General features: G+C 41.3%; 1 protein-coding gene across 7 annotated transcripts in view; it reads right to left on the reverse strand.

Annotated features, from left to right (window-relative positions):
- Nucleotides 1–4,940, reverse strand: part of NPAS3 (neuronal PAS domain protein 3) — a 785,079-nt gene extending 780,139 nt beyond the window's left edge. For 3 of the 7 annotated variants that reach the window (XM_081971247.1, XM_081971245.1, XM_081971243.1), the window contains exons 1-2: nucleotides 1,205–1,464; nucleotides 881–1,024 (exon numbers count right to left, since the gene is read on the reverse strand). In XM_081971247.1, coding sequence (XP_081827373.1) covers nucleotides 881–1,024; nucleotides 1,205–1,281 — 221 coding nt within the window. In that variant the 5' untranslated portion in view covers nucleotides 1,282–1,464. Of the gene's footprint in view, nucleotides 1–880; nucleotides 1,465–4,719 lie in introns of those variants that run through there. The other 4 variants (XM_081971246.1, XM_081971244.1, XM_081971249.1 and 1 more) reach the window with 2 other exon arrangements.
- Nucleotides 4,941–13,324: the final 8,384 nt, after the last annotated feature.

Raw genomic sequence — 13,324 nt, forward strand, 5'->3', positions numbered from 1 at the left:
TGCAAACATCTCACCAACTATAGAACCGAAAGGGAACAACAATAAAACGGTATATCGGAGGGCGGGAGAAGACGAAAGCAAGAAACCTTAAAACAAGCCCACCGGCCCCATTTCCTTTCATAGCAAACTATTTCTTATGACTAAGCTTCTCCCGGGCAATAAGTAAGTTCAGGGTTAAACCCGGGCGATTCCAAAAGGGGGGGAAAGGGAGGGAGGGTTTTATACACGCGAGGCCAGAGAGTTGTTGCTGAGCTTGAACTAAACTTGCGCCAGCAGTTTGAGTGGAGTCCCAGCAAGCTCCTCTCCCCCTCTTTTCGGCCTAGCTGCACGAGCCCAGCCACTCTCTCCACTAAGCAACGCCGGGCCTGGTTAAAAGCTGTTTTCCTCTCACGCACTCCCCCCGCCCCCTTTTTTGCTCCGTTCCAACCTGCCGTGGGTCCTCCCTCCCCCATTTGTCGAGACCCATCCAGCCGAAAAGTTGCCTCCCGGGAATTCCGGCCCCCCCTCCCTCCGCCCCCCCACCCCCACCCGTGCGCTCAGCCAGACACCGAAGACTCCTCCGATGTGGGGAGGTACAAGCTCCCTCCTGCTGCTGCTGCTGCTGCTGCTAAAGGGGCGAGCCTAGCAAGTGTTGTGGATCCGGCAGCAGCAGCAACAACAGCAGCAGTAGTCGCCGCCGCGGCGAAACGTGCATGCACCACGAGAAACTCCCGAGACCTAGCAGCGCGAGCGAGTCCGTGGCCACCCATCCCTCCGCTTTTCCCTTTCCCGGGCATGGAAGCCAAGTAAACCAGACCCAAGGTGGCGAGCGGCGGCGGCGGCGGCGTCCCAGACTCAGGCAGGCACTGCTGCCTCGGGTTCAATATAGAGAAAGTGTTACCGTTCTCGCCTCGAAGGATCCTGTTGAAAGCTTGGCTTGGTGGGCGCCATCTTCCTGGGCTTTTTTTCCCCCTTTCCTCTCTCCCTTACTTTTCCCCCCTCCTTGTGTTGCTGTGTGGTGTTGTGTCTAGCGGCGGCGGCCCTGCTTAGACAGGCAGGAGGAGGAAAAGTAGTGAGGCCAATGCATTGCGGGCTCCCGCTCCCCGGCGCAGCAGTCCTGCCGCAGGTTGCTTTGCTTAGCTAGGCGCTGCTGCCGCTCTGACCGCAGCCGTCCATAAGCCGAGGAGCGGAGAGAGCCTAGGCTCCGCTGCCTCCGAAGACATACCAAGCCCGGCGACGAGTGGCCGGCCCCAGCTGAGTGAGAAAGCGCGCAGCCCCGGTGGGCAGCCCGGCCATTGGCATCGCCCGGCAGGTGTGACTAGGCACACGGAGAGGGAGCCCGTGGGACTGGCTTTAAGCGCGAGGCCAAGCCATAAGCGGGGAAGTCAGAAGTCTCTGTTCTTCAGGCTTGGCTGCCGTGGAAGTGTTCGCGAGCATTTTCCAGCTGCTTCCCCAGCTCCGGCGCTCTGACTCTGGTGTGCAAAGGGACAGGAAAGCCTCCGCTGCCGGCGCAACAACGCCACTCAGTTGCAGTTTCGCATACTTTCCTTCTCTGGAGTAACAGAGCCAGCAGAGGAAGAGGGAGACAGACAGGGAGAGAGGGAGGGAGGCAGACTAGGAAGCCGCAAACACACGGCCGCTGCTGGGGGAAAATTCCCAGCAAAAGCCAGCGTGTATTCGGGGAAGACCCGAATACACGTGGGATAAAAGACAAAATTGGAGAACGTGTTTTTTTAAGTGGTGTTGGGTTTTTTGTTTGTACATACACAATCGGCAGAGATTTGAGCGCGTGTGCGTCTATTAGCATACGTGCATGTCTTTATGTACACAACCTATGTGTCTCTATGGAAGAGGAGCGACATCCTTCAGCTACACGAGCTGCACATGCGTCTGACTCTTGTCCTTCGTCCAACTACCGTATACAACTGAGTGGACGTGTGACTGCGCAAAAATGGGTGTAGAATTCTATCACCGGGACGTATTGCTACCGTATTTCTTCTGGCATATCGATAGCTCACCCTGTTGGAGAAAGTTCATTTTGTTCTTATAGACTCCCACTGTACCGGATCATAAGTTAATGAAGGAATTTCTAATATAACAGGTGGTGACGGGCAGAGTGGCTCTTCAGGATGACACAGGGGGAAACGCCGATTTTTAATGATCAAATTTCAAACATCTTCCTAGGAATAGGAGTCGATTCATCTTAGAAGTTGCTCCGTATCACTAATTTACCCAGTCGCTTCATGGGCTGGAGGGAGTAAGTAAGGTGCTGGAGCGGAATTTTGATAAAAGTTAAGCGGAATGCAACAGATGCACGCGTGCGTAGGTATGCGAATAGCTGCATAAGGACTTTGCAAATGCGGAAAGTTTAGCTGGAGGGCGCAGTCAGTGACCCCAAAAATATGATCTCTGCCACTGGAGGCAGATAATTTGACCTGCCTTAAGTCTCTCATGGCTCCGAAGAGCACATACAGCCGACCTAAGAAGCTTCAATGCAGAACCTTACAGCAACCCCTTTGCTTCGAAGAACTGCCTTCTGATTTAGCACGCAAAAAATGATTCAGTCGTTAAGGATCTACACTCAAATGAAAAGAAGTAATTCTTATACAATAGGGAGTCCCGAGTTTTTATCCAAGGAAAATTCCATCAACCGCTGTCTGGAGACAGGGCTGTGAAGCCCGTTTTCTCCACATGCTCAAAACAATGAAGTTTAACAGGTGTCATCTGGTTTATCTAGTGAGTGAAGGACTAGCAAAATCCTTCTGTTTTACTTAAGTATTGTAAGGCAAAACATGGAAGAGTTTAGTTTTAAATGGGTTAAGAAGAAAATGCCTTGCTCTTTAAGTGCCCATAGTTTTGGGGAAACACGATTTTCTATGCTTCTTAAAAATAAGGAAAATGTGACATATATTGATTGTAAGAGACAGTATACTAAGAAAACTAAACTTGCAATTATGTTTCAGTTAAGCTGGTAATAGGATCCACTAAGTAAAATGAAGCCTATTCTCACAACAGTAACCATATGTGTTGTCTTTGTTGGGATAAATAGCTACAGGTTTATATTTAATGCCTCTTTATATTGCCAATTCATCAAATATATACTTATTTCTCCAATTTTGTATATCATAATTAAAATACTAAAACCTGAGAACTGTTCAATATACTTTTTTCTATACAGGATAAAATCTGAGAGCTATTTTCTTATTTTTGTAAAAGTTTTATCATTTGAGCCTTGAATTTCCTTCTTTCTGCTCTCCTATCCAAATTATCTGGAAAGCATGAGGTGACAACTAACCATCAATTTCCCCTGGTAATTTAAGAAACCTGTAGCAACAGATAGTCCCAAAACAGAGAATAGCGAGCTTTTCACTAACTTTATTCTTTATATCCATTACACTAGTGTATCACTACACTAACTTTATTCTTTATATCTATTGTACCCCCTTATAAAGAGTTTGTATATTTATTTAAAATAGCGGTGTCTTCAATTCCAAACCTTCATCCGCTTTAAGAGTCCTCTGCTGTCTCCTGAAATAACTTCATGATTCTCACACTATCTCAAAAGCACATAAAGCAAAGGATTATACATACATTGCTTGAAAAGTTTACTAAACCAAACCATGTCCTGGGCACCAAATTTTTATCCAGACTGCTTTCTCATTCAAGCAAACATAGTTCCAGCCTGACTGGATTAAGTAAAGAAAAATATTATTTCCAAAAGTTCCTTGTCTAATGAAATTTTAAATTTGAAAGGGTTGATTTATTTTTGTGTAAGTACTAGTTTATGCTTACATATATTTTGTTTCACATAACCTCTCTGGATGAAATTGTAGAACATGGGGAAAAAAGAAAAATGGCATGTTGTGAAGCAGAATCAAATAAAGAAAAACAAAGAAAATATTCTACTTTTGGAAAAACAAAATGCCAATTAATTGTATACAATGTTGGTGCTGGAACTCTCCTGCAAAGTAATGATAGGGAAAGTAAATTTTAAAAAGCAAAGAAAATTCTTGGGCACTATAACTTGGCTAACTTAATGTTAGATCCTTCCTAACATATCTATAGTATCTGTTTAAAAGCAGTTAAATTCAAAGGGACTTATTTGGACAGAAGTATGTATAAAACTGTAACTTAAAGAAGCTGGCAGTGAGATTCCGGTATTTGCATTAAAATGCATTTCTGAGGAATACTCCCAAAGTGTTAAGTCACTTAGAATTTCCTGCTAGATTTCCCTGTAGTAACAGGTGACATGCTAATACCCGGTAATACAAATGTGTAACTGCAAGGGTGAAGTGCCAAGTGAAAACTCTATCGTGCTCAATTGAAAATAAATCATCAATCACAATAGCGTGATCAATTATACCTCTTAGCTGCTATGCTGTGGGGTTTGCACAAGCCGCTGACATTGAGAAATTCCTACTTAAGAAGGAGAAGCAGACAGGACCCCAAACTTTGCAGCAGGAAAAAAAAGATAATCTGCCTTTGAGCAGGCGGCTATCTTACTTTTCCCTTCCCTATTGTTGTTTCCAAGATCAAGCAGCTCAAACATGTGTGTTCGCGGCTCTTAAAACACCCTTTTGGATGAAGAGTTGCCTTCCCCAAAGCATTCGACATTGAGATTTGAGGGTTTTGTTTTTGTTTTTTTAAAAAAAAACATGAACACAAAACGCTCAAACGGACATAAAAGGCAAGTGAAATTAGTGGAAAAGATCAACACACCTCTCTAGCTTATGTACTCACCGTTGTTGGTAGGAAGTAATGCCCTGGACGTTTTGCGGATTCCCGTTAGCTGCGGTACTGGCTCTCCCCACGCCCGGGCCGGCTGGTACTCCCCCGGCCGCAGCTGCAGTCACCTGCACGCTGAAATCCGGGAAGATCCGGATCATTCCCGCGGCTCAGCACCCAGCGAGTGTCGGCGAAGAGGTACAGCAGCTCCTCTCCCTCCGGCGGCTGCAGCAGCAGAGCCAGCCACACTGCAATCCCATTAGTGAACAGCGGCCACTGGGAGGGAGGCACAGCGCTTTGATGTGAGCGGCTGGGCTGAGATTGAGTTGAGGGGGGGACTTAAAGTGAAGCGAGGGAACAGAGAAGGTATTTTACCAATTTGCAAACAGACAACGCGCCAGGATTTGAAGAGAAGCGCGGAACTGGAAGGTTGCGAAAAAGGAGGCAAAATCGGGAATGGGAAAATTCTCTGGGTAGCCTAAACCCGGAATCTGAGGGGCGAAGGGACGGTGAGGGGGCCGCAATTACTTTAACGCGGCTGTGAAAATGATGGGCAGCAAATGTTGCCTCTCCAACCCCCCCCTCAACCTTCTACTCCGCCCCAACCACGCGGAGTCCGGGAGGACTTCTCGGTTTCTCAGAAACACTGCTGATCGCAGCTTAGTGGGCCACAATAAACTGGCGAGGTGCGGGGGAAGGGAGAGAAGTGTGTGTGTGTGTGTGTGTGTGTGTGTGTGTAAGGGGGGGGGAAGAATCCCCGGTTCCCAAAGGGAAAAATAAAGCGATTGGGAGGAGGAGGCGCGTTACAGGACAAGTTCTTGAGAACTAGCTTTCCTCCCCCTTCTGTCTTTCCTCCCCCCTTCTCCTTTCCCTTCCTTTCTTGTATTCTTTTCTCTATCTTCCCCCCCCCCCCTTTTTTTATGAAGCACCGGTTTGCACCCAGAAGAAAAAAAAACGCCGCTTTGTGCCGCGGTGGGGCTCGTTCTCTTCCAGAGGGAAGTGACTCTCCTGCCCTCCTAGTGTGCGCCGCGGTTACTGCTACTCAAACTTGGAAGGTAGGGTGTCTGCGCGCGCGGCTGGCTGCACGCACAGCTCTCCCTTGCTGCTCTAACAAATCGATTAAACCGTTGAGTGCAGTGCAAGAAAGCGGTTGCAAATGCATTATATGAAGCGGGAACAAACACAATAACGCGGGAGGCAGCTCGGCGTGCAACTGCAAGCGAGCGAGCACGCACGCTGTTAACCAAGGTTCTGGGGGAGCTGGTTGCAACGGCGAGCCTTAAGTTGGCTCTTTCAGGTGGGACTTTGTTGTCATCTTAACAGGCACGGGAAGTTAAGCGATACATTAACAGCAGGGAATCTCTTCCCACGTGTAGGGATTGTGGGTATTGCCAAGTACTTCGCGAGGTTAGGGGCTGCCGTTTCTTTGTGCGCAGGACGGCGTGCAAATTTACATTCCTATTCTCTTCATCCTTTCTAGCTTCCCTCTGCAAATAACGGGAAAACGGGGGAAGGGGCTTGCAAACCGCTTGTTGTGCCAGCGATACAAGACTTGGTGAATGTTGCGAGCAGGGCTTTGCAAGGGCGCGATAAGTGGAATGTGCCGAGGTAGGAGCTTCCCGCTTTACGCCTCCCCGTTCTCACACCACAAGTGCTTCCCTTCACTACAAGCGGACGGATGTCAAAGGGAAGGTCTCTACTCAGGCAAAGCCGTGGAGAAGACGCCCCTGTTGTTAACCAGAGGCACTGCGGTCCCACTCCCCCCCCCTTTTTTTTTGTCCTGGTGTCCCGTTTCTCCTTCCCCTCACACTTCCCTTTCCATTGCTCGAAGCCCGAAGTAAAAATAAATAAAAATAAACTGCTTTGTTCCCGGTTAATATTAGTTTTGCCTGCTAGTCTGTATAATTATCAGGATGCATCTGTAAGAAGAGTACTTGTGGGAATTATTAACATACGTTCCGCACCAATTGGATGTCGAAAACAGATATTTTTTTCCTGAGAACATTTAAGAGTTTTTCAGAGGCGCTTCACAGAATATTATCCAATGTAATTTGCCACAGTCTCACTAAGTTCAGTGTATTCTGGAAAGAGAGCTCACTGGGAAAGATTGATGCCAGGATGAGTCCAGGTACAAATTTCAAAGGCAACAGGAAGACATAATTATCCATAGTGATAGCTTTTGTTTATAACAGAATTGCACATCAAAATTATGGCAGGATGGTGCACTTCTCTGTCTTCCTTTACTCCGTCCTGTCAAAATTGCATATTTCAGGAGCATTTGTTACCACGTACACACTTCTCCATCATACAGCATTGTATTATTGAGCAACCATTAAAAATAATTTACCAGCCTCATCTTTGTAAACCCAAATTGGGAAAAGACTTCAGTGATGATCTATTGGAGTAGAAAATTCATGTGGGAGGAATGGTCAGAGGTGGAATTGAACAGTTTCCATGGGGTCCATCTATAGAAAGAGCATTATCCAAAAGAAGGTTCAATACTAAAATAAGATTAATATTGATAGAGAATATTTGTGGCTCAGGGTTGAAATGAAGGGTCCTTGGTATGCTCTAAATTTGGTTGTTATCTTGCAGTTTCATTTCCAAAACTAGGTAACATCAGCAGCTGTGCACTGATTGGGTTAACTAGTTTGGGCAATGAAATGTCTGCAAGAAGACCACCAATTAACCAGGGACCTCTCAAGATTAATATTTTCTTTCAAAGGAGATAAAGTAAATTGGTTAATCGCAACAGTTGCATTGGTATGTTTTTTTCCCTGTGCAATAATAAAAGGAAAAATTATTTTATTAGAGACCAGTTGTGTAACATTCATACAAGGCAGCCTCTTATGAAACTTAGAGAAACTTCAAATTTCATGGAATGGTTTCCACTTGTGAATGGAAAATCCTAATGAGCGTGGTCATTCTTAATAATTTGCAAGAAAAAAATCATATTTTAGTTTTTCTTGTCTTTCATATAATGTTTTGATTGAGGAAAGAGGACCACAATGAAAATGTACAAGTTTTACCTCTGGAGTTGTCATATTAAAATAATTAAAGTGAAACCTATAATTCTGGTCCTTAAGACATGCAAAGCCAATTCTTTATTGGAATGTTTTACTCAGGTTTAATTTCCAGGTTATCATGGTTTCACAAATTTACCCAAGTGCTGATCAGTTTTTTTTTCCCCCTTTTTTTCATTTCGCCAGAACCAACTTGCACTTTGTCAACTGCATGGCGACATTAGTAGAAAAATTAGTTTTGGACACAATGTGAAACATAATCATCTTGCTTTTCCCATGCAGGAGCTAGATGGTGTGGGCAGATCCTGTATTGATCAGGAATATGAACATGATTTGAGACCAGTCCTGTGCAAATCATAAAAGGTTAAGAGGCCACCTTAAAAACAGTCATGGGCCTCAAAGAAGTAGCCAGCATGCCAATCAATTGTGGCTAGTGAGCTAACAGTATTGGTGAGGTTTGGAGGCACTTGGTAGCATGTCTTTTGGGGTGGACATAGCAAATCCTTCATGAAGACTACAGTATTTGTCAACAGTGGATTTGTTGAAATGGGGGGGGGGCACTTAAGAGTTACACAAAGCTGCTTGGCAGAACTCATTCAGCCAACAGGCAATATGCCATATAGCAGGGGTGTCCAAACTTGAGAACTTTAAGACTTGTGGACTTCAACTCCCAGAATTCCCCAGCCAGCATGGCTGGCTGGGGAATTCTGGAAGTTGAAGTCCACAAGTCTTAAAGTTCTCAAGTTTGGACACCCCTGCCGTATAGGCTTGCTTTAAAACAATTATTAGATGATGTGTCCCTACATTTATATCAAAGTACCAGGGATATTTTCATGGATGAGGAACACCTAAACAATCATTGTGTAACATGGGAAGGATAAACCTACATCTGATTTGTGGTATTTGATAGGTGTTGTTTGCCTGTGTTTTGAAGTAGCTTTTTTTATAACAAAAGGGACAAAAAAATGTTTAAAAATGTGATCAAACTTTTTGAAGATGTTCAGTTACCAGAATTTCCAAACTATTTTCCTTGGTTTCAGTACGTCTTCATTTCTGATAAGAGTTGGATGTAGATTTTGGTTTTTGTTAGGTAAATAATTTTAATATATATAAAACTGTTTTCAAAAATATTTCTTGCAATAATAAAATCTGCCCAGGCAAAACCATGTGGATGTTTATATTAGAAGCACATTTGTCATGTTGGACTTTTAACAATTCTGATAGGATATCAGATGTATTCCAGTGTATTAAGATTCATGGCAAAATGACAAAAATAAAGAGCTGCCCTATCAGCCTCTTTGGGTGCAAATTCTCCAATAAAAATATATTCTACAGGTAGTCCTTGTTTAATATTGATTCATTCAGCTCCACTGTAGCGTTGCAGCATCCTACAGTCACCTGATCATCACTTCAACTTCCTACTGTTTTCCCCATTGATCTTGGTTGTTGCAGAAGGTTGCAAATGATAGTCATGTGATCACAGATTATTGTGTCTACAAATGCCAGAATTGTATGTCAGCATGGTCACAAGACATTGTATCTTACAACCACATCACTTAATAATGGGATTCCTGATCCTAATTACAGTTCACAAGCAAGAACTACCTGTACTACCAGATGTAGCTTACAAAATTATGGGCGACTACTAGATGACAACAAAGACGTTCCAAAAAACCAATCTTGTTTCTCTCATCTTCAGAAAATGAGAAGTTTTAAAAGTTCAGATACTGTAGTCTTAGCTAATGACTCCCATTATTAGATCAAGGACTATTTGGTCTTTCATAAGTGACTGAACATATAAATGTAGAAAGGCTCATAGTCCATTAATCATTTTGAAACAAGCCTATATCATTGGGAAATGAATTGAGAAGCAGGTATCGGTACTTCATAGGCAATTCCCTGTGTCTATAAGTAAGAAAAATCAATTTTGAGAATGATGGCTTAAGAAAAAGACTGTTTTTCTTAGTGAAAACTCAAGGAAATGTTTCCCATGAAGTTGAGATCCTAAAATTAACATTTCTAAAGTATTTCAAAGAGGCTAAGGAACAATTGCACCATATTCAAAGGCATAGTGTTTATGGTTGCCCCCAGCTGAAAAGCAATACCACTATGCAGCTCGGTAACAAAAAATCAATAATCTCTCTCCCTTTTTTTGCTTCAGCGTTTTTGTTCTAAACCAAATCAGGGTACATAAACTCGATGATAAAACTGTTTGTGATGAAATCCTTTGTATCAAATAGCATCTGTGTTTGCATTCTACTTTAATGCAAAATGCTTTGGACTGCAGCTAATACCAAGAGATATGAAACTAGTTAGTCCCCACATGTTGCACATAAAAAGAATTCATAATGAGCATCTGTGGGATGTGGAATGGATCCCATGAGTTAGCTGAAGACCTCATAACGTAAGAGCTGAGAAGCCTAAGTGAATTATGACTGCCTCTTTTCTCACAAGTAGGATTAATTTTCTATCCCACTTATATTCATTATCTATCCTGTTTATACCACAGGGATACCAATTGTTTGAGTGTTGAATGTAAAGTCTTCACAGAAAATATGGCACAGCTAATTGAACATTTTTTTCTTTTTCTGCAGCCCAAATACTACTCAAACACCACGTTTAATAACCAATATTAGATAGAGGCATTTCTTGACACTTTAAGCAGGTTTATTTTCTCCCTAATTGGCATGTTTACATGGCCCAGTTCTCATGCTGTCTTCCATATGCCCACTGCTCTTCCAAAGATATCAATATAAATTTTGTATGCAGATCAAGAAGGGTATATGGCCTTTAGAGAGTAGGTCAATAAATGGCTGGAGGAATGATTAAATACTTTTTAAAAGTGCCCTTCCTTTTTCTTAGAATGGTGTACAAGACTGGCATGAATTTAGGGCTGATATAGGAAGCGGAGTTTAAAGATACATGTAATAACCAGGGGTACTACTCTGCCCATTTTCATAGCATTTTCAAGGTTGATTGTAAGCTAAAGTGCATTTCTTTTAAATAAGGGCATCAAATTTTCTGGACAATATCTCCTAGCATCTCTCATTATTCATGCTGGTTGGGTCTTCAGGGATATTTAGTTCAATAACATCTGGAGATCCTTAAGATTCCTTGCCACATATTTATAATTTAATATTAACTTTAATAATTATATAATCGTTCAAATATGAAACATAGTCTCCATGCACAAGAGAACTAGGCATGCCCAGATCCTACTTTGCAGCAGAGGCATTTTGTTTAAATACTCCAGGTCCAGCTTCAGGCTGCTTAGGCATTGTGGATTACAACTTGCTCTTCAAAATTAAAACAATCCAAGGGGTAAGAATTGACCACTTTCTATCTTTTTTCCTTGAAAATATGTACCACTGTCTTTTGTTTTTACCAGATCTACATTTACATTTGCAGTACTTCATATAGAAAGAGGAAATTAGAAAAATCACAATAGCAAGATAAATATTCTGCTTTTATTGTTAAGGCTTAAGCTTAAAAGTCTTCGTCTTTCTTTTCTTTTTCTTTTTTTGGACTCTGTTCCATTATGTACTTTATATGGTCAGATGACATCATAATACTTGAAAAAAATAATTATATTTGATGGAGCCCTTTGTGATCTACTCATAAACTTCAGTTGTTGAGATACAAACATTGACTGAAAAAAAGGATATTGGTGTAGGAATTTGTGCATCCATGGCGAAATGCAAAACGTATAATAAAACAAAAGTAGATCTGTAAAGAAAGAATATTGGGTATTTTGTATTTGAAGATTATTTGATCATATGCTCAAAGAGAGCTGAATGCTGGGGTGGGGAAAGAGATGTGGTGATGCACACAAACCTGATTAGATGTGTCTTGTTCCCATTCACTGTTGCAGTCTTTACACATTTAGCTTGAAGAGTAAGTTCAACTAATATCTTCATAGCTGTATTTTCTGTTTATTCTCAATATTGTCTTGCAGGATTTTCAATTCTAGTCACACATTGCCTTTTCGTTCTGATCAAAGTTGGTACAGAGTTTTAAAATATATAAGAGTACAATCTCCAGAAAAATGAAATATATATTTAATGAAAATATTACCTAACACCATGTAGCATCCATCAATGCAACCTCGTGCTGAGATTCTGAAATCCACTTTAGCTTTGATAAAATTCCAAAGAGAATATATAACTGAAAGAATGACACTCCGCTTGGATTCATGATCCAACCTGTTTTGTTTAGATTTGGTCTTGTGTATTGTATGAATAAAGTAATTGTGGTAAATCATATTTTGTATTTGTGAATCAAGTCATTATAGTTTATTAAAATCATGGTAAATTTGTATCTATTGGATTGCCTCTTTTCTGTTTTTTTTTTAAAGTTTAAAGCTAATTTTGTTAGATATACAGTATATGTTAAGGATGTTAAATAAAAATATTTTTTTAAGAAAATCAAGTCCATGATCAAACAAACTGTGCCTTGATGCAATATGTGAATTTAGTCCCTAATTAATTAAATTTGAGTAGAACAATTGAAAGGGAGCAATTGCTTAAAGGCTCTGGGAAGCATTTAAAATGTTTGCCAACATTTGGGAGCTTGTATTAAAAAAAAACCTCTTTTCCAATCAAAATAACTCTGCATATATTTATATTCACACAGAGGTAGTAAGAATAGGTTCTGAAGTGCATAACATGCAAATTATATGATCACTAACAATTTGGAAAAAAAAGGTTCTTTGTACATATTGGTCCTTGTAAAGCACTTTTTTGAATGCTTTGCAAGCTCTAGCATTTAATTCTTTGCTTCTTGAATAAAATTAACTTCTTGAAAATAAGCTGTAGTCAGATCATCAGCAGTGGTGTGCTGCAGAATGAGCCAATATCCAAATATAATTAAACCCACACAAGGCATGTTACTGTAGTTAGTCTTGTAACTAAGTAGTGAATTGCTATTACAATACTTGTGTTTAAAAGCCTATTTTTCACCTAGTCTGGATGAAATATCCAATATTTGAAATACCCCAATATCTAATCCACTCTGGAATCTCTTTGTAATTTTTTAAAATCCCAATCAAGGAGCTCTACAAATACCTGATACAGAAATGCTGCATTGATGTGTAATAAATTAGACTGCCTACATTTATGACCTGTTGCATGCAAATGATAGCAACATTCATAGGATTCATTATCAAAATCACAATATGAATGTGACCAGGATTACAGATATCATCCTATATTAAGAAGCACAGATGTATTCACTGGTATACTATATGCTTCAGATGCAAAATGAAAAAAAGATACTGGATTTAATAATTGACACCTCCCAATGGAATTGAAGGAGAGCTCTATCTCTTTGGAGAACTCTACCCATTTAGACAATGCATACTGAAGCAAACTGGCTAATGGTCTTAAACTACTAAAAGTGGGTAAAGGTCAACCCAGTCTTCAAGTAGGGATTGCCACACTTACTTAGATTTGGTTTCCTCAGGAGATGTTTTGATATTTTACAGTATGTAAATTTATTTAAAAATCTACAGATAGGGGAGGACAAATCAAACTCTCCCATACTTGGATATGCTCCCACATTGGAATTCTAGGGAAATAATTCTATATAACTGCAATAGC

Source organism: Natrix helvetica (genome assembly GCF_964273705.1).
Source record: "Natrix helvetica genome assembly, chromosome: 1".
In the NCBI taxonomy this organism is placed as follows: domain Eukaryota; kingdom Metazoa; phylum Chordata; class Lepidosauria; order Squamata; family Natricidae; genus Natrix; species Natrix helvetica.